This window comes from Filicampus tigris, chromosome 4, assembly GCF_054856515.1.
Source record: "Filicampus tigris isolate MCC_2025a chromosome 4, RoL_Ftig_1.0, whole genome shotgun sequence".
NCBI lineage: Eukaryota > Metazoa > Chordata > Actinopteri > Syngnathiformes > Syngnathidae > Filicampus > Filicampus tigris.
This window is the reverse complement of record NC_141220.1, coordinates 245302-272008: the sequence shown is the minus strand read 5'-3', so window position 1 is coordinate 272008 and position 26707 is coordinate 245302. Positions and strand designations below refer to the sequence as shown.

Here is a 26707-nt window from a genome sequence, read left to right as displayed (position 1 = left end):
TTTTTCCTCTGTACTATGTACAGGCCGAAATGAGTGTTCCTCATATTTTTTATGTAGATGTAGGTTGGTGTGTATACACATGTGTATATACACATGTTACTGCGTATATCTACATAGGTTTGATTCTAAATGTTTGCCGTCAATGTTATACATTAATGGCCACATTATGCCGCCGCCCCTGTGTGACCTATATCTTTGCTACTGTAACAATGAAAATTTCCCCACTGTGGGATCAATAAAGGCATTCTTATTCTTATTCTTATTCTTAACAATTAAGTAAAACAATAAATAATATATCATGTTTTACATTACTCATTAACAAAACTGAAGAAAAGTATGGATAGAAATGAGTCACTAGAGATGTGTGTTCTTGTTTCTGATGTACATTACAATCTGTAAAACTGCAATGTAAATTCAAATTCAAATACTTGTACATTGAAATAATACAAGTGAACATTTTAAAACGTTTAATTAAAAACAAATACAAAATCATAATTCACAGTAAGACATTTTCTACAAATTTAGTCTGTTTTTATATTTAACAACAGAAATGGTCTGTCAAATTATATATGCACAAATTTGCATTTGTGGAAATCTCTGAGGGGCCAAAATAAGCTATATTTTAAAATGTTCAACATTAGTAATTATTTATGCTGTCCTCATGCTCTTTTTTTTCTATTACTTCCGGGCAGGATGTATGCACAATTTCCAAAATACTTGCAACCAGACTGCATATTTTGTATTTTTTATACCTCATTCTTGAAGTGCACTTTTGTTTTTATTATTGAACTAACAAACTATCAACATGTTTAATTTCAATAAGATGTGCCTTTTTTGTTAAGCCTTGGTGTGGATACAATTTGTTACTCAGGAGTTGAAATGAGGCATAGAAAAAGAGTTTGTGTCGTGTCGTGCAAAGGTTTCGGTTGTTTAATCATTTTATATAATTACTTAATTGTAATTCATCTATTCATAGTAACCATATTTGCAGATGCAATATAGACCTCATTAGACTTTAACTTTGTGCACCCCACCCAACCATATGAGGAATTACAATTTATTGGGGAAAAAAGTAACTTAAAAGTAATGTAATGCATTACTCTACACAGATGGTAATATTGTAAAGAAACATATTACTTTCAAATGCAGGGAACCAGTAATATGTAACATCTTACATTTTTTAAGTAACTTGCCCAACACTGTATGTCTATATAAGTCTTTATGAAATTGTATACACTTTATAGTATAGGCATTGAAATCTTTGAATGTTCAACAGCATATTGTAACGAATTGGGTTGTCTGTGTTGTGGTCGGATTTGATTGAGTTGTGATGTTTCCGAGATTCATGAATGCATCGTACGGCAAGTGAGTGAAGCAGCGGAGAAAGATGAGCGCGAGCAGTTATACTTGGATTAATAAAAAAACTGATAATTAAACTACGTCTGACGGTGTGTTCCTGGAAGACGCTACAATATGATAAATCTCGCTATTTAAGTTTGACGTTTTGGGCTAAAAAGACTGCTTGCTTTCTCGTCTAAGAAACATTCACAGTCGGATGATGCCGTGCATGTTAGACGTGCGAGCTGCAACATAGCCGCCGATCTCATGTTGCAATGTCAGCACACAACTTTTTGACTTATCCACGCACCTTTCCCCATCAGCGATGGGGAACAAGAAAGCCAGAATGTTCCCAAACAGGAGACCGCAGTGTACGCGGGGACCTTCGAGCTCTGGCTGTTTTCTCGCTCTCTCTTTTGTGCTACCACCCTCCTCTCCCGCGAGCAAGAAGTCAATAATGTCCGTGCGTAAGCTCACGCTAATAATAAAAACTGACCAGAAACGGTACGCAAGGTGGACCGAACCAAACATGCCATACCGAAACGTATTAATACACTCACGTGTACCGTTACACCCTAGAGAGAGAGAGAGAGAGAGAGAGAGAGAGAGAGAGAGAGAGAGAGAGAGAGAGAGAGAGAGAGAGAGAGAGAGAGAGAGAGAGAGAGAGAGAGAGAGAGAGAGAGAGAGAGAGAGAGAGAGAGAGAGAGAGAGAGAGAGAGAGAGAGAGAGAGAGAGAATATATACAGTGCTCAGCATATATGAGTACGCTCGCCTTGAAAGATTTTATTCAATATCTCAATGGACATAAGAGCAATTTCCCAAATTTTGACGAAATATTTTTTGTAGAATGTGCTCGTAATATGAAAGTTTGATAATATGATGTTGACAATTTGGTTTTTGGTTAACCTGTTGGCTAATATAAAGCCATTCATATTGATTCAGATCCTTCAGACCCTCTTTCGGCCTCAAATACTGAGGCAGACAAAATTTAGAATTGAATAATTTCAAAAAAATATATATGAAACGTGCACCTTCTTCCATAAATTTAGACCTCTGTAGTGTGACAGAAATATTGAGATGCGGCTGTGAAGATAGCCCCTGTGACTATGTGTGACCCCTAATGAAATCAACTAATATGGTTGCCAAGAGTGTCAGAGAAAAGGAAGGCCAAGCAAGAGAAAGGTCACAGCAAGATAACGGCCCGGCTCAAGGCACCTAGGCATCTAAACTTATACGCCAAAGGGGCCTAGTCTTTCAACCCCATGACGTGAAGTCAAAATAAAATGTTTCCTTTATTCTTATCAGTTTGTTTTGGACAATGCCTAACCCTTAAAGGGGACATAATACATCCTATCATTTGGTATCTCAATCAATTGTTAAATTTTAATAATAATATTGACGCACAGACACACACACAGATTCAACTCCATTTGGGAGGCAATAACTCATAGTCAAATTTCATTCAAATGTCAGGTTTATCAACAGTCCTGTCTTGTGGTTTGTCCATTTGCAGTCCAATTATTCATTTACTTGATGGATGAATGTAGCTAGTCAAAAAATGTTTATTTTCAATAGCAATATTGCAAATCAGAACCTGGGAATGCAATGGGATTGATGCAATGGGTTGATCAGGCTCATGGACCCGTGCCCCCCTCAAGTGCTGAAAAGGGCTCGTCTGTCCCCAAATCAGGTTCCCTATCCCGGGGGCCCGTCCCTTAAACATCCTCTCAAATCTCATACACAGTCAAACTTCCACCTTTCGTTCACACCTTTATTCACTGGTTAGTATCTCATTTACTCCGCAAAAAGGTGATTTCCAATTCCACTCAGAGACACCCCCCCGGCGCGTCCGCCATTTGTACATTGAATTTTTGTGTTAGCAGTTACTCGATTCTTCTTCTTTCCCTCCTTCTTCTTCTTCATTCCCTTAGTTGCCTCCTACTTCATTTAAAAACAAAGAAGTTGTTAAGCTTTCTCTTTGCACAATAACATCGACAAAGTCCTTTGGATAAAATGCAACGCGGGATTGTAGATAAGGTAAGCTGTTTTAAGACAACCTAAGACAAAACTAACAAACACTTTCACACTTAGTTGGCGATGTTCAAGTCGTCCGTGACAGCCGGGAGCGCGCTGCTCTCACGACTGATAAACACAGCTGTTGTACTGTACTATCCAATTTTTAAAAAACTTTATTAGAGCAAACACATCATTACAAATATGGAGGAGAAAGTATCCGGCTTGACTCTGACTAAATCAACGGCACATTTGAATAATGTTATGAGTTTCTGAATATAACGTTGTTTGTTTCGTCGTCATTGTCACACTGAGCATGTTTGTGCTTGCCGAGTGGCTGAGCGCCCGTGCTCCGCTCAGAACTTGTAAACACAGCTGCCGAACGGCACATTTGAATCAGATTATGAGTTTGCCAACAGAACATTGTTCAAAAGTGCTGTTAGTTTGTTAGTGTGGACGAGGCTAGCGAGTGGCTGCGATGATGCGCACCCAGTCAGCTCACATACACTAGACGAGGAAAAAGTAAATCCACTTGTGCTGTCGTTGGTCGATCCCGCGCTGGGAACCGAAAGTCTCCGAGTCAACTCATCTTTGAAACAATGCGTCTTTCTGCAATATAGCTGCTGATATGGCTGTGTTCTTTAATTTTTAATTTGTTATGAATGCTTCTGAAAAATCCACAATGCACTGAGGGCGCGAAAGCTGAAACGCAAAGTAGCGAGGATCACTGTACATCATATGGTTACATAGAATGATTAGATTCAATAGACTTCCCTTGCTTGCCCTTAAAATGCAGCGCTGTGTTTGTCATTTATATATTCTTTCTAAAGCAAGACAAGGTTAGCCAATCAATTGGTGTTCAGTAGTATGCTTTCAGTAACAGCTGCATTATTGTATTGTCTTGAACTTCTCAAAAATAAAGCTTGTGAAAAATAATACTAAATAATACCTAAATGTATTAAAATGAATATACTGGTTAAAAACAACCCTTTGAGTAATCCATGGTAAAGTTCACAGATTCATGAAATTGAAGAACAGAGAAGTTCATGTGATTTGTCCAAAAACAACTCCTTTTTTTTTGGTTAAGATCGGAATTGAGAATCGTTAGGAACCAGAATTGAATCAAATAACCTGAATCGTCCAAATTCAAATGATGCTTAACCCTACAATTCCATCAGCGTTATGTCAAATACCACGTCCAAAAATGTATTTCACGTTTATGTAATGTGAAATACCAAGTACACAAGAGTTTTGCGTGCATGTAATGTGAAATACCGCACACAAAAACATGTTTTGTGCGTTCAAGGTGTTTCGCGTGTACAAAACCGTCCACATGCACGCACAAGATTGTTTTTTTACGCTTGCTTCTTCTCTCTACTACGTGTTCAATACGCTGAGTCACGCTTGCAATGCAGGCGTTATAATTGTGCCACAATTCTTAACCAATCAGGAATTCTGAATGGCTGTTTACTATCCAATCGTAACTAAGAAGTGGGGAGAAACTGGGGGAAAAAAACAACTGCCGGTGTCTCAAGGGACAATAACGTTGAACCAAACAAAGATAGTATGAAAAAATATATTTTTGAATTATTAACCACAACAATACGCCATTACCTTCCATCGACTGTTTGTGTTTGAAGCTTCCCGGATGTCGTACTTACTGCTGTAAAATGTGATTGGATAGAAAACTGGCAATCAGAATCAGCCCTATTGTCCGACTCCTGATTGGTTAAGAATTACATCACATCACATAGTACTTGTGTTATACATTTTTGGTAATGGCATTACACATTTATGGTCATCATACTCAATTAGCTAAATATCTTTACACATAAGCAGTCATATAAAGACAGAAAGCTCTGTGACACGCACACACCAACAGGCATTCATTGTTATGCACCCTTTTATCTGTACACGCAAAAACACACAAGCTTGCGGAGGGGAATGTGGCCTCGAGTTGCTTCACAGGGCTAAGACCTTGGGACTCTGGAGGCGCCAGCCAAGGTCAGGACTCGAGGCGCCAAGATGACCGGAGACTTGGAGTGATACACCACGGAGGGAGAAGATTTGAATCTACCAACATGTTTTATTAGATTCCTCTGTTTGGGCAATATGATATATATGTGAGGGCTGCATTTTAGATGGCACTCTTTTTTCTGACTGTGCCCGTCACGGGTACGAGTGCCCCGCAAGGTTAAGAAAAGCAGCCCAGCTTGACTTTTGTCAAATTCCTGAACTTCAGAGACGGGGAAGAAATCAACGGAAAATTCAATCAACTTGTGTGAGTCTTTATTATTGTTTTTATATTGGATGCCTTCTTGAAAGATAAAACCGAGTTTTTTTTGTGAATTTATAATTGGGCTTGCGACCTGGTGACCCTATAGTGACCCAACAACTCCAATATCAACACTGTTTTTATTTTATGTTGTGGTGTATTTTGCCTCCAAAGGATTCTCTACAGCAGTGGTCCCCAACCCTTTTTTCTGCCGCGGACCGGTACATATAAGTATATACAGTGTATAAGTATTTAAACACGTCACCATTTTTATCACTGAATATCAGCGCTGGGCATTTTACTAAAAATTGAGCATCCGTCATCCATCAGCAGTGATGGTACCCTTCTGTTGTCCGTCATTTTTTTTGGGGGGGAAAAAAAAAAATAGTACCCATCTATAGGTCCATCTCTGCTTCGGCGAGTCTAACTTTCACTCGCGCCGCGAGTGCTGAATGGGAGGGCTCTCACACACGGCGCAAAGTGCTTGTTTCTGATTGGATGGCCATTTCCCCACCACGGGCCACCAATCAGAAATAACCAGCTGGCTATAAAAGCAGCCTTTGCCTGAGAGAGTCTCAGTCACACACGTAGCTGAAATGCAGAAAGAGCTCACCATTTTCAGGACATTGAAGTGGAGCGGTCATTGAAGATACATACCACAGGCGACAAGGACCCGACACACTACAACAGGCGACGAGCCCCCCATCCCCCGACGACATTTGAAGAGAAATAATGATTGACTGCACTTTGGAAGCCTCTTCCCAGGCTGGTCCTACACTGTAATCTATCCCAGACCCAACAACTCACTATTTTCCTCCCCGCAAGAAAAAATAATGGACCGATGACAGATGACAGACTCATGACAGACTAAATAAAAGGGGTTTCCATCGAGGCTTAATCCTATTTAATTTGTCCCGCAAAATGGGCATCCGTCAGTGACGGACCCACGGACCGGTCTGACACAGACAGAATTCCCAGCTCAGCTGAATATATTTTAAAATATATGTAAAATTGTCACCAGATGTTGGGAAAAACCCAAGTAATCCATACTTCCAAAGAAAGATAACAAATATGCTGTGTAATTATGTGAAATGATACAGGGAAGTAAAGGTATTGAATACGCCAATTGATATTGAATACTTTGTACAAAAGCCTTTCTTTGTACTGACAGCTTCAAGATGCCTCTTGTATGAAGAAACTGGACTCATGCATTGCTCTGGTGTGATTTTGGCCCATTCCTCCAAACAAGCAGACTGAATGCCCACCCTCATTTAATTTTCATCATCCTGTAGATGGCAGCAGATTTTCTCTGTACATTTGCCCATTCATCTCTCCTTCAATGATGTGAAGTTTACCAGTACCATCTGCTGAAAAGCAGCCGGATACCATCATGTTTCCACCGCCGAATTTCACTGTTGCTATGGTGATTTCATGGTGATGTGCAGTGCCATTTCTCCTCCAAACGTGGTGTGCATTATGGCATCCAAACAGCCAATATTTTTTCAAAACATTCAATTTTGCTCACATCAGACCAGACTATGTTTTCCTAGTATTTCATTGACTGTGCAAAATTTGTTCAGTAAACTCTAAATAAGCTTTGACATGCTTTTTCTTTTCAGCAATGGGTTCTTGCGTGGTGAGCGCGCATACATGCTATGGTGGCGTTTTTTCTTTGTGACAACAGTACCTGCTAATTGCAGAGCTTTCTGAAGCTCTCCACAAGTGGTCCTTGGCTCCTGGACAACTCGTCTTGATTATTCTTTGCACTCCTCTGTCAGAAATTTAGCGAGGAGCACCTGATAGAGGCAAATTTATGGTGGTATGAGTAGCTTTCCACTTACCTATTACGGCCCCAACCGTGCTCTCTTGATCATTCAGAAGCTTAGATATGAGCCAGTACCCATTGCCATCTTTTTGTTTTGCAACAATTAGGTCTTGCGACAGCTCTTTACTCTTTACCATTATGAGATGTGTCTTTACTCACACCTTGGCAATAGGACCTTTTTGTAGGCCATCAATTAGGACTGAACCATTTGCACTGACAAGGGGCTGAATCACTGTTTGATTATTGATCAATTCAAGGTGTTGTCTTGGCTTTCCATGCCTTTTGCGCCTCCCTCCTCATGTGTTCCCTCCTCATGTGTTCAATACTTTTTCCCTGTGTCTTTTCACATTATTACACACAACTTAGTTTCTAAGCCTGCGATTGGCTGGCAAACATTTCAGGGTGTCTCCCGCCTACTGCCCGTTGACAGTAGGCTCCTGCACTCCCGAGGCCCTTGTGAGGATAAGCGGTATACATAATGGATGGATGGATGGATAGTTTCTAAGCTTATTTGTTTATTTCTTTGTATGTATGGATTCCCATACATATCCCAACATCTGGTGAAATTTTCTGTCAATAGCACCTTTGGAAATATATTTAGACATGTTAATTATTTATTTCAGCCACTGTACTCTTCGGGGACCGACAACTACTCACTGAGATGGGGGGGGGGATTGGGATAAGGGGCTTTGGGGTTGGGTTGGCGATAATGGCTTGAAGGTGTGCAGTAGGGCTGCTCGATTAAGCGATTTTGAACCATAACCACATTTTCTGGATAAAACGATTTTAATAACGTTCAAATCGGGCGCGTTCGATTTTTTTTATTTTTCGTGTGTGTGGCCACTGTAGTTTCAACATCCATGGCTACCGGCGATTCTGCAATATGCTCTGGCAAGTGAGCGTTTAGTTAATAAATCTGGCAAATATAGATCTGCAGTGTAGTGTGCGCATGTACAATACAACTCGAGAGCAAGTAACTCAACGTCTGAAAGGCGTCCATTTTTTTCTCCTCTACAACGGACCTCTGGTCCAGCTGGACTATGCATCCGTACTCAAGTGCACTGTATTATTACTAATCATTGATTTATGTTTAAGTAAGACCAGGGAGAAAGGTGAAAGGCTAGTCACTAGCTGGTTGGCAAAATCACTGGCTGACAGACTGTTTGGTTTACAGACTTGACTGACTACCTCTCTCATGTTGATGATTTCGTTTCAGATGGTATATGCACTTTCTTCTTTCATTATTGGTTTAATTAAGAACAGATCTGAAATCTATTGTGTAAGTAAAATGCTGTTAATCCCAATGGATCGTTCTGTTATGTATTAAGTTAAATTGACTGGCATTTTGAGTTCAAAGAAAGAAAAATTAAGTTTAAATAAAAGATATTCAAAATACTTCATTCTTCATTATTTTTATATTACAAAGAAATCGTAATCGGAAAATCGGGTTTGAGAGAAAATAATCAGGATTTTCTTGTTAGGCAAAATCGAACAGCCCTAGTGTGCAGTGCTACAACAAACGCAAATCCCCTTTTTTTCATTAATATTGAATTACTTTTTAGCCTTTGCAATGTGGTTAGCCACCAAGTATGATGCTCTCAAGGCACATTTGTTGACAAATTGGTTTTGAAGGCTTCAATGACTCATTGGAGCGGTGCTCGCAGCATATTGTGCAGAGCGGGCTTCATTCATGCCTTGTAATCAACTGTCTCCATATCCATATTTCAAGAAGGTCTTTTTCTATGGTCTATGAAATTCACCTTTATTTTTCTTATTGGACATAGGCTCTTGTGTTGAATGCTCACTGGGCTTTTTTCCCCATTGTAAAGAAATTTTGCAAATACATCTGTTTATTTTACTCATTTTGCTAGCTTGTGAATTAAATAATAGTATTGCGAAACCGAGGCAACTTGACATGCGTCAAGTGTCAGTCACTTGACAGATGTAAAGGAGAGAATGCGTTCACTTTTCCAAAATATATATTTTTTCAGATTTAGATAAATAAACTGAAAGTACTGTAAGCTTCTTTCTTTCATCTGTGCGGCCCGCCGCGGCCCGGTGGTTGGGGACCACTGCTTTACACAATTCTAGGGACAGATACCTATTGAAAGGAATGGAATAAAATGTTACTGATATCAGTCCTTATTTAGCCCGTAATGTAAAGAATGAACAGTGCTTACTACTTTTTACTAATTTCATTGATTTTAGAAATTACTACTGCCACACATTATCAATGCTGGTGAGGTTTTCCAGTAGATACTGGTACAGTGGTTAAAACTTGGTTCTGGAAAACAAATGTCTGGATGCGTTCAAAGACCCAGAGAAAGATCAGGAGAACGCTGACATACTGGATCCAGGCAAACTTGATGGTTTCCCAAAAGCCAGGATAATAGGTGAAGGCAAACAGTAAAAGAAAAAAATGATTATGCACAAGTTGCTAATAAGCCAAACATATATTATTAATTTTAGAGGTTTAGTGAAAAAAAAAAGTAGCGAAAAAGTATTTGCACCCTTCCTGATTTCTTTTGGAAATTTGCCACACTTAAATGTTTTGGTCCATTGAGGCAATTTTAATGGTTCCCATTAACAGGCCAAGTAAATACATACTGCAGCTCCTAAATAATTATAATTTATTATTAAGTAAAAAAAAGCAACCTAGAGTATCTCACACTAAGTGAAAAAGTAATTACGCTCTGAAGCCAGTAAATGGCAGCAATAGCTGAAATCAAGGGTTTGTGATTACTGGTTACAATTCTTTTCATGATTGTTTGTTTGCTTGTTTGTTTTGCACCATTTTGAAATGAACTGGTATGTTTCAGGTCATTGTCCTACTGCCATAAATACTGGAACTTGAGGGGACCGAGTGTTCACTTGTTCGGTATGATGATCTGAAAAATGTAAGTTAGATAAATGTGCAAAAATAATCAGAAACCAGGAAGGGGGAAAATCGGTTATACACATACAACAGCAACACTTCCCAATATTTTAATTAACCAGATTTTACTTTAACTTACTGTATAAAAAAATAAATTCAAAACGTAGTTCTTTATGAAAGGATATCTAATGACCTCCATAGGGTAGTGAATTTCTGAAATAAGCTGGAAAGGAGAACCAACAGCCCGTCCAGTAGTCCACACCGGTATGGGACAGGAAAGTACCGTGGTCACTGAATAAAATAAGAGTTTAGAAGAAGAAAAAAAAAAAAGAACATTAAGAATCAGTTTAAATTTTCATACAATGCATATACAGTCTATATAAAAAGTCTACACACCCATTTAAATGGCAATTTTGTGTCAGGGCCAGATTTAATCAGCGGCAGATGTGGGCGATATGACGATATATATCGCAAAGACGATAGATTACATCTTACCGTGTGACTTTTTCTACTTTTGTGTTATCGTCATCTATCATCTACAGCAGACTGCATGTCGTTTGTGGATCAAACGACTTCATTTGTTGTACAAAGAGCTTTCACTTATCAATCTTATCCCACACCACTGCTAGCAGATGGCTAACTATACAGGGAAGTGAATCAGAATACATAGTCATCGTAAATAACAAACCTAAAGGTGCAAAATAAAATTTAAGAGTCAATGAAAATTAATAACGATGTGGCTGAGTGCAAATAAGAAATACTGCTGCACTGAAAAAGAATAAACTAATAATAACAAACCTGTAATTATTATTTGCCCCCCCCCCAAAAAAAAAACGCCCTGAAGGCATGTTGGGTACGCCTTTAAACAAGAATAGCTGTTTTAATTTAGAGACTCATCAAAACAAATAACAAAACCGAGAATCACATATTTATACAGGGAAGTGAATCTTACTACAAAGTACACTGTACATAACAAACCTATGGTGCAAAATAAAATCAACGAGTCAATGAAAATTAATAACGACGTGGCTGAATGCAAATAAGCAGAGGTGGGCAGTCAGTCCTGGACCTCCGGCCCTCCCGGACGGCCATTTTTGTGGCGGGGGGGGGGGGGGGGTGTTGCTGACAAGTTTTTAAAAAAGGGTCAAGTGCCCAGCTCTGCAAATAAGAAATACTACTGCGCTGGGAAAGAATAAACTAATATTAACAAACCTGTACTTATTATTTAACAAAAAAAATGCCTTGAAGTCATGCCTTTATACAAGAATAGCTGTTTTAATTTCGATCCTCATCACAACAAGAGCCAAACTGAGAATCACAGATTTAAAAAAGAAAGTGCAGGTGATGTTAGTAGGTGGAGACCAGATAAGCTTTAATTTTACACATGTATGTTATCCGACTATGTGATAAATTGAGTGAGTGATTTAAGAAGTGCAGTCCGCGTTTCATGTTTCATGAAATGAAGTGACGTGTAGGAAGTGGTAGAGCCACTGGATTATTGTTTTTCGTTCTATATAAGAAGTTGAGTCATTAAGAAGTGCAGTCCACCTACATTATGTTTCATGAAACAAAGTGATATGTATGAAGTGGCAAAGATACTGATTTGTTTCCATTGCTGTAATCTGTACTTGAGTGTATCAAAAAATTTAGTAAGTTTATACCTGTAATTGTAGTAGATAAACTGTCGTTCATTTGAATGAATGCTTCATTTGCTTTTACCTCAGTATTCTGTAATGCAGATCTGATATTGTTGTTATAAAGATTGTTGAAAAATACAATAGAAAGGATGAGATAAGATAAGAAGGCCTTTATTGATCCCACAGTGGGGAAATTTTAAAGGGACCTTGGGGAAAAAAAAAATCACAACTCATCACAATTGCAATTTTCAGGGGGGGAAATCGTAATTAGATTACTTTCCATAATCATTCAGCCATTAATTCAGAGCTTACAAAAAACAAACATTAAAAGTAAAAAAATTAAAGGAGGTGGAGTATTAAAAGGTATGCACTAGCCTATATGATGGATGAAAATGTTATTCACATGCTGAAAAAGTTTCACATATATGACAAGTTTGGTCGCACTCTCAAGCCCTACATTTTGGTGGTGTTTTAAATATGTATCTAAATATGTATGCCTTTAGGCCTAGATCAGGGGTGTCAAACGTACTGCCCGCGGGCCGGATCAGGCCCACATACAAGTTTGATCTGGCCCGCGAGATGATTATGTAAAGTATAAAAATGAGCTGCAATTTTTTACGAAACTGCTGTTCAAATTGCGCAATAGCAATTGTGTTAGGCATGCAAACTGTTCATACCATACTGTTAGCATTATATGCTTTGTCACCCTCATTACCCCAGTATGTCGCTGTCAAAAAAGAGAAAAGTGGACGTAGAGTGCAGAGTGTTCCAAGAAAAATGGTCATCCTCCTACTTTTTTACGGAAGTGAATGGGAAAGCAGTATGTTTGCTGTGTTCACAGCATGTTGCAGTTGCACTATTTTGGATACACTGTCCATAGGCTCCAGCTTTATGTATATATATTTTTATGTTGATTTGCTATTGTTTTTTATTTAATGTATTTAATTTGTATATTTAACCTATTCTTCATTTGTGACTGTGACTCTTGTTTGGGCAACGGTATTTATTATTTTCATCTACTTGAGAAATGATATAGTTCTGTGGTCTGTGATACTGTTCTGGTTCTTTGAATCACTGAGGCATTGTGTGTTGGTGTGTTCTTTGTCCTCAGAATTTTCAAAAAAATTGTTTTATTATTAAGAGTGATGTTGTGTTTGTCCCATTTTGGACAGTATTAAAACAAAGAAAACAATCTGAAGTTGTTGTTTTTACGATATATACCATGATTTTACTGGTCCGGTCCGCTTGGGAATAGATTTTCCTCCATGTGGCCCCTGACCTAAAATGAGTTTGACCCCCCTGTCCTTTATAGACCAATTCGACGTTGGCCAACTGTGACCGACGCTGTGGCGTCGGGCCGACCGCCGGCACGTCACGCTGGAAAAATACACCGCAACAATAGACACAATTGCTATTGCTGACCATTAAAGGACTTTCTGCGTGAGAATACCTCCTCCATACCATCGGCGACGGTAGTCACTACTACCTCATGGTTAGAAAGAACCAACTGGAAAGCTATTGGCCGGGGTCGGGTTATAAAAATGTAAACAATGTATTCAGTGATAGTTTTCGCTCACAATGAACTCAAACACAAAGTAAACCCTCACGTTCTTGACACAGTATTGTGAAATACTTACATTGTCAACCCTCGTGCTTGTACTTGTAAGAAGATTAAGGTAGCAAAGGTTTATCCACATTTGTCACTTCCCGTTCGTGCTTCGTGCACTGATTTGCTAGCTCATAGCCAATCTGAATGACCAAATGTCACGACTGGCGACGCCAATTCAACATAAATAAACGCCCCAAAGAAGCTTACTGACAAGTTACGACACTACGACGGTGGCCGTGACACCAATCAGACGGCGCATTCAGATGCCATGAGGCTTCACAACCTCCAACGTCGGTTTGGTCCATCTAGGGCTTTAGTTAGACTTAACATTAACAAAATAACACCAGTGTTGAGAAAAGTGATCTTAAATCCTTTAGCCAATCAGAGTGACCAAATATCATGATACCGATTCAACATGCTGAAACGCCCACCAGACGCTTCTTGACAAGGTCCGATGTTACGACGGTGTTCGCTACCTCAATCAGACAGCGCAATCAGACACCCAAACGCTTATCGACGTTCTATTGGTGTATCTAGGCCTTAAGGCAGTCTCTGCCTAGTAGGGAGTGTGAACTTGTGAACAGTTCATCTAATTCATGTATTTTTTGTCAGCATTTGCAAACTGCTCAAGTCTAAGGTTTATATTTTTCATAAAACAGCAGTAATGCCGAGCAAAAATGTGAGTTTTTTTTTAACCTTACAGTTGCGTTCCTGGTAGCGCCTCACTATGTTGTCGAGATCGTAAGCACTTGCAAAAGGGCTGGAGCCGTCAATCACGGAAACCTTGAATGAAAAGAAGACAAATGGAAAACAAAATCAAAGTGGAATGAATCAAATTATTCCTTAGATTCACTAAATGGGGTGAACACGTCAACCAAATCCTTTGAGTCCAGAATGTTTCTGGTGAATCTGCATGACTGCTAACTTGCACCGCGTTAGTGTTGCATGGGATACCAGTACACGCAGCTCACCAACTCTGTCTGAAAGGCAAGTACACGGTCCATTATGGGACATATTGCTATGATGGACACTTTTCCCCGGCTCAGTTCTATGAGGGGTATTTATTTGTCACCACGTAGGAGAGGATCCACCACGCAGCTTGTTACTGCTGCGAAGCAAACTAGTTTGGCAGCGGAATGGGTGTTGTCTCACGTGTGTGCGTGCATGTGTAAAGAAGCCATACACACGCACGTACCACGTTCGCCACCACCTTCCTGATTAATTTTGCAATACAATTAAATGCATGATCTAGTCATCGAGTAGGCACAATATCCATTGTTGTCGCTGTCGTTTTGATTGTTGCTTGAAAGTAAAAACACTGACCGGAATTGGCCAGAAAAGAAAAAGGAAATTCCATCCCCGGGGTATCCTCGTCAGTATAAGCCGTAAAGACACCCCCGGACTTGGAGTGAAACTGCAACGCATTTTCAAAACCATGGGTGTGGGTTGCACGCAAGACTGCAAACTGCGTGCGGGATAGCTACATTGACATGCTCGCGGACGTCGCACACGGGAGTATAAAGAAGCCTTCAAAGCAATGTTACGTTGAGTCATTATCAATTAATTGAGCACATTTGCTTGACCGTGACGGTGCAAATGTTATGTATTGTCAACATCAACAATGGATGACATGAATTGCAGTCTTGATTGTGATTCCGATGCATCCTTTCATTGGCTTAAATTTTATAGTCCATGTAAAACACTGGTTTTATTATCAAAACAAAAATCTCAAGGAAGAGCAAAGATTTATATTTCACACTTTGACTTCGCTCTACTCGTATGAGGTTTTGCTTTTTCCGCCATCTTGTCACGTATTAGCTTAGCCTAGCACAGATGTCTGACATACAAACACACGTAATCGCTTGCGCATACTTTTGTTGTTTTTTGTAGTTAAACTTTTACACAGGCATACACACGCACATACCACGTTCGCCACCACCTTCCTGATTAATTTTGCAATACAATTAAATGCATCATCTAGTCATCTAGGTCCCTTTGTTGTAGTAGGCACGATATCCATTGTTGTTGCTTTCGTTTTGATTGTTGCTTGAAAGTAAAAACACTGACCGGAATTGGCCAGAAAAGAAAAAGGAAATTCCATGTGTCCTCGTCAGTATAAGCCGTAAAGACACCCCCCGACTTGGAGTGAAACTGCAACGCATTTTCAAAACAACGCGTGTGGGTTGCACGCAAGACTGCAAATTGCGTGCTGGATTGCTACAGTGACATGCCCTTCAAAGCAACGTTACGTTGAGTCATTATCAATTAATTGAACACATTTGCTTGACTGTGACGGTGCAAATGTTATGTATTGTCAACATCAACAATGGATGACATGAATTGCAGTCTTGATTGTGATTCTGATGCATCCTTTATTGGATCCTTTATTATCAAAACAAAAATCTCAAGGAAGAGCAAAGATTTATATTTCACACTTTGACTTCGCTCTACTCGTATGAGGTTTTGCTTGCTCCGCCATCTTGTCACGTCTTAGCTTAGCCTAGCACAGATGTCTGACATACAAACACACGAAATCGCTTGCGCACTTTTGTTGTTTTTTTTAGTTAAACTTTAAATATCGATTATTAATACAGATGAATCGATTCAGAATATTTTTAATGCGCCGAACGATGCATCGAAAAAACGATTATCGATATATTCATATATATATATATATATATATATATATATATATATATATATATATATATATATATGAGTATATGAATATCTGAATATATATATGTATATATCGGAATATATATATATATATATATATATGAATATATATGAATATAGATATGTATATATATATATATATATAGATATGAATATATATAGATATGAATATATATATATGAATACATATGAATATATATATATATATGAATACATATATATATATGAATATATATGAATATAAATATATATATGAATATAAATATATATGAATATATATATATATGAATATATATGAATATAAATATATATATGAATATAAATATATATGAATATACATATATATATGAATATAAATATATATATATGAATATATATATATGAATATAAATATATATATGAATATATACATATATATATATGAATATATATGAATATATATATATATATATATATATATATATATGAATATATATATATATATATATGAATATATATATATATATATATATATGAATATATATACATATATATGAATATATATATATATATATGAATATATATATATATATATATATATATATATATATATGAATATATATATATATGAATATATATATATATATATATGAATATATATATATATATATATATATATATATAAATATATATGAATATATATATATAAATATATATATAAATATATATGAATATATATATATAAATATATATATAAATATATATGAATATATATATATAAATATATATATAAATATATAAATATATATAAATATATATATAGATTTCAGTTGTAAAGAATTTATGTTCAATATACATATATTTTATACAAACATATATTTTTTATACATATATTTTACACAAACTAGAGTGTCTTGCTTCTGTCGCTCTCCTTCAGTATTAACATTATTGGCTCCTGTGAACCAAATCTAGTATCACTTTCACTGAACCAAGGGAAGAAACTGTTGGTGCATCCAAGGGTGCTTCATAGTCATTAATAACTCCACTACCCTGTTACATATGCTTGATAATAAAATAACATTTTAAGCAGTGTTAAACACTTGTGAACATCTGCACACATGTGGGGGAGTGAGATAAATGTATAACTGTTTCTTTCTACACTTTATTATTTATATTTAAAGACTACATGTAAATTAAACTTGAACTCATTAAGGACGGGAGCGCATAACAGCGTTTCTACCACTAGAGCAGGGAGCGCTGTTGCGTCTTTCTACCCTTAAAAGCCGGGAGAGCGTATAGGTCATTTTCTATTTATTATTTAATTCTCGGTCTCTTAACCAATGAAATGCATCAGAATATATACGTGACTGTGGAGAAGTTCCAGAATTCTTTCAAGCGATAATGGCGGACACCGCCGTCGCGGGACCTCGTAAATGAGTAACGGCAGTCATATAGATGTGCAATTGTGGACTTTGAACCAGTCGAACGTGATATATGGTTAATAGATATGTTTGTAGACAATGACAATATTGACGTCTTTGTAACAGAAAAAAGGATGGCAATTACCACTCGATTTTTTTTTTAATTAAAAGTAGTGCTTCTTTTGCACTGACACTTTATTTCTACCTCTTTGATTGAAACAGTAAAGATGAATAAACTCTGGTCTGTGTGAAAGCCACATGTCTACGCTCTCAAATTCTTTTGTAATCATGTTTCTGTCTGCTACAAGGGCTGGGATATTAATTATTTTGTAGGTGTTGAATTTCTGTAAAAACGTCAGGTTTTCAAGGCTACTTCCAAAGACAACCTTAAATTTTAGGGAGCTGTTGAGCCAGGCCCTTTAGGCTTAATGGGTTAAGAAAACTAGTTCCCATTTATTTATTTTTTTAAACGTGACTTGTAGAAAATCTACACAGAGGTTTATAGAGCCATTAGTGTGACATCTACTGTAATGCAGTATTGAGCAGGTTAAGATCATTTTCATGGCCAGACATACAGCTATATAGCCTCTGTCCTTTTTGAACACAGAATTAACCAAATCTGATTTTAAGAATGACATTTTTTTTAAATAATGAGATCAATGCCTGCATTTATGTTTATATAAGCATAATGTATACATGTCACTGTATGTACACATGCTGTATATATTTATTCACTATAAGCTTTTACATTACGTGCCATATTCTTGACCTACTGTATTTGACTGCATTTCATGTCATCCATTGTTGATATTGACAAAACATTTGCATAGTTACGGTCAAGCAAATATGTTCATTTAATTGATAATGACTCAATGTAATGTTGCTTTGAGTATGTGTGTATGTCTAGTCTTCTCTCATCCGCTCCCAGCTAGTTGAATGCCTTGTCAAATTATACAAATTGTGAACAAAATAATTCACAGTCTATTTTTGAGGGAAGTGTTAGAAATGCATCACAACCTGCAGCTCTTAAAACTGGTGGGTATAACTCTGGATGCCGGTCAGCAAGGTGTTTGGCCAGATTGGACGTGTTCCCACCTCGAGCCACGGTAGTTTTAAAACAAGCCTTACAGACGCGCTTTGTCATGTTTGTCGGCGTGCCATGGCTATTGGCCATGTAAGCAAAAAAGTTCAATATTACAGCGCGTCATGCTTTTCAACGAGGAGCGGAGGGCCAGCGAGCGGTGGGGCAGTGAGTGCTTCACTCGCTTGAGGCCATCTTCCTCTCCACATTCAGGAGGAGACATGCCAATTAAAGAGAAAGTCAACGCAAACATTTCTTTTGTATGAAAACCCACTAGTTGAAACAGGGCATTCTGATGAATATTGCGTTTGTGGAATAAGTGTTAATCCTCTCGATTTTAGCCATCTCTGGGGGCGGCCATTTTGTCTTGTCAAATGAGAATGACATCACAACTGTACACAACGACCAATCACGGCTCAGATTCGGAAAACAGGTCAGCCGTTATTGGTCGTTGTGTGCAGTTGTGATGTCATTTTCAGTTGACAGAAGATTAAATGGCCGCCCCGAGAGATGGCTAAAAACGAGTGCATTTTGCTGCTTAACTTACATTCCACAAACGCAAAATTAATCAGAATGCTGTGTTTCAACTAGTAGGCCTGCTGGGAACATATTCTTGAAATAAATATGTTTGGGTTGACTTCCACTTTAAGGTGTTTCTCACATGTCGGTAGACAGGCACCCTTGCGCTTGTGTACAATTGGCTTTAAGACAGAGCTAGTGAGCTGCACGTTTTTTTTAATTTATTTAGGTACTGGCGTTAAAAAAAATGGTATCGAGCAGTTTTTTTTACGCCGTACTGGTACCGGTATCCCGTGCAACACTAGTCGAGATTTGACCAAGGTAGTGATGATTACACTTACAGATGAAAATCCACTTCCCTCCGTGCTTAGTCCGTCTTTCTTTTTTTTTTTTTTTTTTTTTTTTTTAAGTTTCCCGTCTAATGTCATCATAATGGGCGTCCATCAGTCTGGCAGAATGCCCACCTCTGCATGTAACTGTGTGCCCATGCTAGAGAGAGATGGCCTATCTGCCCTGAGGTACCCAGAAATCGGCGCCTATGGTACTGCTTGTTTTGTTTTGGGTTTTTTTTCCAAATGACGGAATTCCGGCGTGGCAACAGAGATCTTTAATCCCTGTGCACCTTATTAAAAGAAAAATGTTAGTATAAATCTTTGTGATAAAGTCAGTCAATATACTCACATTGTAAATGTTAAACAGACCACGGTGAGGCAACGGTGTTCTCTGCTGCAGCTTCAGGTCTCCACTGATAAACAGCTTTGCTCCAGGGACAGAGGAGGAATGCTGCATGTAGGCCAGGCTCTGCATCACCACTGTTGACTTTGTCTAACCAACACACACAGAGTATGATTAATTGAAGTTATGTAGTAAGGCACATACAAGGCCTGCATCAACACTTACACTCCAGCTATAATAAAACTATGTGAGAGCTTAAACAGAGATGGACATTCCACTCCAGGGACAGAATACAGGCAGTCCTCATATTACGACATACGACGCTTCGACTTTACGACGCCCGTGCCTCCTCCTCCTCCATTTTGTCCCCAGCACCATAGTAACTACGTTTACATGCAACCAATATTCGGGTTAAAGTCAAAATTGTGATTTCTGAAATATTCTGAATATCCCGTCAACATGATTGAGCGGACAGCGTTATTGGAATAAGTCATGATGTGATGTCATGTTCAGTCGACAGAAGTGACAAAATGACAAAATTGCCCTGTGAAGGCTAAAAAAAAAACAGGTGGATTTTGAGGCTTAACTCACATTTCATATTAACCGTATTGTTTCAACTAGTGGGCCTGCATTGAACATACTCTTGAAAAAAATGTTTGGGTTCCCCTTTAATGACTTAACTTTTTTTTCCCCCACTGATACTGATAACGTCCTGTTTCTCCAAACCGATTCCAATCCTTTTTTGGTATACTCCAAATATAGCTTGAAAGAGAAAAACATTTCAAACCCGCTTGCCGCTAAATTAGCAAGACAGTAGGATGACATAAATAAGTTGCCAGCGAAAACATAGTCGCGTGTTTTCCTAGTACTGACTGAACTCTTTTCATTTCAGACGGTGAGGCGACGAGCAATCTCAAAAGCTGTGATGCGTATCAGTACCTATTAACCCATTAAGGACGGGAAAGTATAACCGCGTTTCTACCACTAGAACCAGGAGCGTTCTTCCTTTAAAGCCAGGAAAGCGGATACGTCTGGGTCTTTTTTTAATCCAATTCTCAGTCTCTTAGCCAATTTAATGCACCAGAATATACACGTGACAGTGTCGCGAAGACCGCGGAAGATGTCACAGATTTTTTATCAAGCCATATGCTAATGGCGAACGCCGTCAATCAGTGAGAGCTCTAAAATAAGTAACGGCAGTTATATATAGACCACACGCTTGTGGACTTTAAACCAATAGAACCAGTCGAACGTGATATGATATAGTTTGTAGACAATGATGATATTGACGCATTTTTAACAGAATAGAGAATGATAATTACTTGATTTTTTAAAAATTAAAATAGTGCTTCTCTTGCACTGACACATTATTTTTACATCTTCGATTGAAACAATATTATTATACATACTGTATTTTATTATCATTTACTAGTAAATAATAGACTCTGCCTGTGTGAAAGCCACATGTCCAAGCTCTCTAATTCTTTTGGAATTATGTTTCTGTCTGCTACAGGGGCTGAGATATTAATTATTTTGTAGGTGTTGAATTTCTTGGAAAACTTCACGTTTTCAAGGGTAATTCCAAAAGCGACCTTAGGTTTTGGGGAGCTGTTGAGCCAGGTGCTTTAGGCCTTAATGGGTTAATAAAGTTGCTCGCAATGTGTTAAAAGGTTGGACGCAGTCTTATTTGTTAAAGCTGACGTAGCCAAACAACCCCACTACTTCCCATTGCATGGTACTGTAACCAGATGACATTTATGTGTTACAAAAAATAAATTAAAACCTCATATATAATAACAGCAACAATATTAGTGCAGGTTAACATACAAAAATATTGATCGTTTGATCGGGATGCATGACAACTATCGGATAATTGTGACCATTTGTTTGTGACCGCTAAAACTATTTGCAAAGTCTGGCGAACATCTTTCCTTGAATGAACTGGAACGAAAAAACAACATTCACTAACGTTTTGCAAAAACACCCACAAATCTTCACCGCTCACTGGGATACAGGCTTAATGAAACAAAAACTGTTCACTGTAAAGCCAACAAAAGGCTCACTGTAACACCTTCTGTTTATAGGCGAGTGGCATCTGATGAACATTGTTACTTCTTAAGATCACGCAGCAATTAAGTTTAGTGGAGAGAAAAATAAAAAGTCTCACGTAAGGGCACCATATTACCTCCTATGTCATGCAGCAGAGGCTCTGCACTTAAAGCGGAAGTCTACCCCAAAATTTTCTTGAGAATAATATGTTCTATGCGCCTCCACTAGTCTAAAACACAGCCTTCTGATCAATATTGCATTTGTGGAATATGAGTTAAGCAGCAAAATCCACCCGTTGTTAAACATTTTATGGGGCAGCCATTTTGTCACTTGCTGTCGACTGCAAATGACATACCAGATGCTCGGTCCTCATGAAACAACCAATCACGTCTTACCTGTTTTCTGAAGATGTACCAAGGTTGGTTCCGACCTAGGGGTGAGTATTGGCAAGGATGTTGCATACGTATCACGATACTTGGGTCACGATACGATATTATCACGATATTACAATATCACGATATTGTGATGTTCTACCCAGTTAATGTCAAAATTACAGGTAGAGACGAGAAATGAAGTTCCTCTATATATTAATCAGAAGATGTAGATAAAACAAATTGAGTCAAAACTATTTGCTTCAAAATATCCTATTTATTATTTGTGTTTTTGCACATTTTCTCTGAAAAAAAAAAAAAAAAAAGAAAATGGAGTATTACACAATGCCATCATTGAATCAATATTAGAAGCTGAAAAATCGATATTATATTTGGCAGCCGGAAATCGGGATATATTGGGAAATCAATTTTTTTCCCACACCCCTATTCTGACCTGAACCCTGAATAAATGTGATGTAATTTTCAGTTGACAGAAAGTGAACAAATGGCCGCCCCCTGAGATGGACAAAAATGGGTGGATTTTACTATTTAACTCATATTCCACAAACACTTATGATGCCATGTTGAGACTAGTGGGGCTGCATAAAACATTATTGTAAAGAAATGTTGGTGTTGACTTCCGCTTTAAAGTGACAGTAACCAGACCGACGTTAGCGTATTTGAGGCGTCTTTCAATATTGGTTTACTTTTGCCGATATCGGACTGATGAATGTGGCGTCACTTTTCCCCGACATCGGTCAGATAATTATGGTTAGCTAGATATAGATAGTTATTGTGCATGTGAAATATAAAAAATAAAATAAAAATTCCATCCCAATGCTACTTGAGTCAAATTGAGTTCAGCTGTTATAATCATGGCAAAGACGGTGTCTACTCTACATGTTTTTCAATTATTTCAGTGTTTGGTTGTAGCATAACATACAAAGAGCTTGTAGCTGAAGATCAGTAGCAGCTGTACACTGTACACATTTTCCTCATCCTTCAGGGGTAACTGCAGTTGAAAAATCAGACGGTCCAACTTCCCATCCTGGTTTTGGTCCTCTTCCCTCACCTGAAGATCGTATTAGTGAAACATTATTATGACAATTCAAAAAATAAATTGCACTATTGTACATTTACAATGGTTAATTAGAACAAACCCTACAGAGACAGCAGGGATTCTCAGGTTCTTTCCAAGCATGTTGTTCAGATGGGGAAAGGTGCTCCACGCCACATAATCACCATTTGTTCCGGTTGCAGCCACCAGCAGTGTCTCATACTGGAACCGAACTACTGCTTGTTCTTCATATGTGTTCCTTTTAATCCAGAAACCTATACAGTAGGGCAATATCTACTTGTTTAAACCCACAAGTTAGAGCTGCTCGATTAAGAGATTTTGAACCGTAACCAAATTTTCTGGATAGAACGATTTTAATAACGTTCAAATCGGGCGCATTTGATTTTCTTATTTTTGGTGTATCTAAGCCACCGTAGTTCCCTCTGCATTTCCGCTTCCTCCCACGAGCGTGCAGTGCAAAAACAACAACATCCATGTCTACCGGCGACTCTGCTATTTGCTCAGGCAAGTGAGAGTTTAGTTAATAAATCGGGCAAATATAGATCTGCAATGTAGTGTGCGCCCCGCATGCACAATACAACTCGTGAGCAAGTAACTCAACGTCTGAAAGGCGTCCCTTATTTTCTCCTCTACAACGGACCTCTGGTCCAGCTGGACTATGCATCCGTACTCAAGCTTGACAGTGCATTGTATTGTTGAGTGACAGTTTTGCACTAATCATTGATTTATGTTTCATAAGACCTGGGAGAAAGATGAAAGGCTAGTCACTAACTGGTTGGCAAAATCACTGGCTGACAAACTGTTTGGTTTACCGACATGACTTACTACCTTCTCTCCTGTTGATGATTTCATTTCAGATAGTATATGCACTTTCTTCTTTCATTATTGGTTTAATTAAGAACAGATCTGTGTTCTTTGTGTAAGTAAAATGCTGTTAATCCAAATGGATTGTTCTGTGTGTATTAAGTTAAATTGACTGGCATTTTGAGTTCAAAGAAAGAAAAATTAAGTTTAAATAAAAGATATTCAAAATACTTCATTCTTCATTATTTTTATATTACAAAGAAATCGTAATCGGAAAATCGGGTTTGAGAGAAATAATCAGGATTTTCTTGTTAGGCAAAATCGAACAGCCCTACCGCAAGTATTTTCATTATAACGCCAACACTGCAACAACTCAATTGAATTGAAGTAACTGCACAGTACCTTGGCTCCTGAAAGCCACCAGCAGCGGTGAGATGTAAGTGAGGCACACAACCACAACGAGAAACACAGTCGCGCTGGTGCAAACACCTGCTTTGTATCGAATCAAAGCGGGATGACAGTAAACTTCATAAAAAGCCATACTTTGCTCTTTGTTAGCGTTCGTTCACTCCTGTGGAAAATGCCTCGGTTGTGTACCAGGAACAAGCTAACGGCTTAGCTTGTTGATTAAAGTTATCAAAGTAGTTAACGAAGTACATACTACTGGAGAAAAAGATACTGACGCCATCCAATAACACTTAAACCCTCGTTCGACTTCTGCTGGAAAAGTATATTTTGACAAAATGCTCGTTCTTTTCGTCACGCCGTCATTCAACTTCTACTGTATTTGCTGGAGTCATTGTCATTGTCGTCATCATCATCATCATCATCATCATCATCATCATCATCTTCTTCTTCATCTTCTTCTTCATCTTCTTCTTCATCTTCTTCTTCTTCTTCTTCTTCTTCTTCATCTTCTTCTTCTTCTTCTTCTTCTTCTTCTTCTTCTTCTTCTTCTTCTTCTTCTTCTTCTTCTTCTTCTTCTTCTTCTTCTTCTTCTTCTGTTAGTTTGATTTGCGGCTGGCAACCTGCTCCTAGGTGCATTTCCGCCACCTACCGGACTGGAGTGTGGCACAGTCGACTGCCCCACTCACTCCTGATGTCTGTACTTGTGTCTGGGAGCTGGGTGACCCTCCTTTCAAGACATCCTCCACTTCTTCCCACCTCATATGGTCTCAATTCCTAGATGCCTGTCTGCTGCTCTTATAATTATTTAGATTTTTTTTCAGTTTTTGTGGCAGTTTGCGCCGTGCAATTAATTACATCCACCATGTACAGAATAAACTGTTTCTTCTCTGCTATTAGTGTGTCTTCTTTAATTTTTCTGCACCCCACGTAATTTAATTTGTTTCTCCCCGCACGTTCCTATTCTGGAGAGGGCTTTTCTTTCTTTCTCACTTTTAATTTACTGGCTGATTACATCCCTTTGGTGCATGCCGCCACCTACTGTACAGGAGCGTGCAAAAACAAAACATTGATGACAATGTTTATGTGATTATTTTCACCAAAAACACCAAAGTTAATGGACTCCACCATCAACGGTGACAGTTCAATATGCTTGGACCAAAAACAGCCCTGTACTGTATATCCAACTAAAAGGCCTGTGCTGAATCGCAGAGAAAAAAATGTTCCTTATCACACAAAACACAGCAATTCACCTCAATATTAAACTTGAGTCTCAAGAATTCTTTAGTTGTATAAGTCTCATTCAAAATTTCAAAATGTACTTCTTTGCTCTAGGGGGAATTGGGAATGAAAGATATCTAGTATCACAGAAATCCTCATACTGGAACAGATCCCCATTGCTATAAAAAAAAAGAAAAAAAAGAGAGAGAGGAACCATTCAGGCCCCACTAATCCCAAACTGATTTTCTATTCCGCAAAATATACCGGTTATTCCATACTGGAGCGTTATGTGGAGTAAAGTTACAGTATGTTTGAAAATGAACTTCCAATAGAGGAGAATCATATACGGGACAATATTCCAAAAAGACTGTCCAATTTTTATAAACTTAATCAGCCACTTCAATTTCAAAATACTGTTCATTACTTCAAAACCACTAGCATTCACACCACCTTCTCCATAACATTTAATCGCATCGACTTTCCTTATGTACTGACATCTATTCCTCCAAAATAGACTTAAAATTATTGCTAGTAATTGCCTATATCATTTTATTTGAAACGTGGTTGTTTGAAAGGAATACTGTTGAAATGGTTGTTGTAACAGAAATGTGCCAATAGAGGACGCGAGGCTTACATATAAAGATGGTAGAAGGAGAACTGTCGAGAGAGAGTTGAGAGTGGCTGGAGTGTGTTGAGTGAGAATAAAACAACGAAGCGCAACTGCTATACTTCTCAGTCGTTTTTTCCCAGTGTTTACAGATCACCCAAATACAGATCTCTGTACGCATTTAACCATGTGTTTGCGCATACAAATCAATGGACACATTTGCAGATTTTTGTCACACATTTGTGA

At 38.1% G+C, this 26707-nt stretch overlaps 1 protein-coding gene across 1 annotated transcript; it reads right to left on the bottom strand.

Moving 5' to 3' along the window:
* Positions 1-3509: 3509 nt before the first annotated feature.
* On the bottom strand, positions 3510-25108 carry tmem231 (transmembrane protein 231). The gene is made up of 7 exons (XM_086028515.1): positions 24631-25108; positions 23512-23678; positions 23290-23418; positions 19933-20076; positions 14274-14355; positions 10512-10617; positions 3510-9844 (listed from the first exon to the last, which is right to left on the bottom strand). Exons 1-7 carry the CDS (start codon positions 24767-24769, stop codon positions 9682-9684), a joined length of 930 nt encoding a protein of 309 aa, XP_085884641.1. The 5' UTR covers positions 24770-25108; the 3' UTR covers positions 3510-9681.
* Between the last annotated feature and the right edge of the window lie 1599 nt (positions 25109-26707).

What these genes read in the sequence shown, in the direction of transcription:
- tmem231 (XM_086028515.1), bottom strand. Translation starts at nt 24,769, where the DNA reads ATGGCTTTTTATGAAGTTTACTGTCATCCCGCTTTGATTCGATACAAA. An exon ending in TGAGAATCCCTGCTGTCTCT is followed by an intron (nt 23,419 to 23,511) that starts GTAGGGTTTGTT and finishes TACGATCTTCAG; the next exon opens with GTGAGGGAAGAGGACCAAAA. An exon ending in TCTTCAGCTACAAGCTCTTT is followed by an intron (nt 20,077 to 23,289) that starts GTATGTTATGCT and finishes TGTGTTGGTTAG; the next exon opens with ACAAAGTCAACAGTGGTGAT.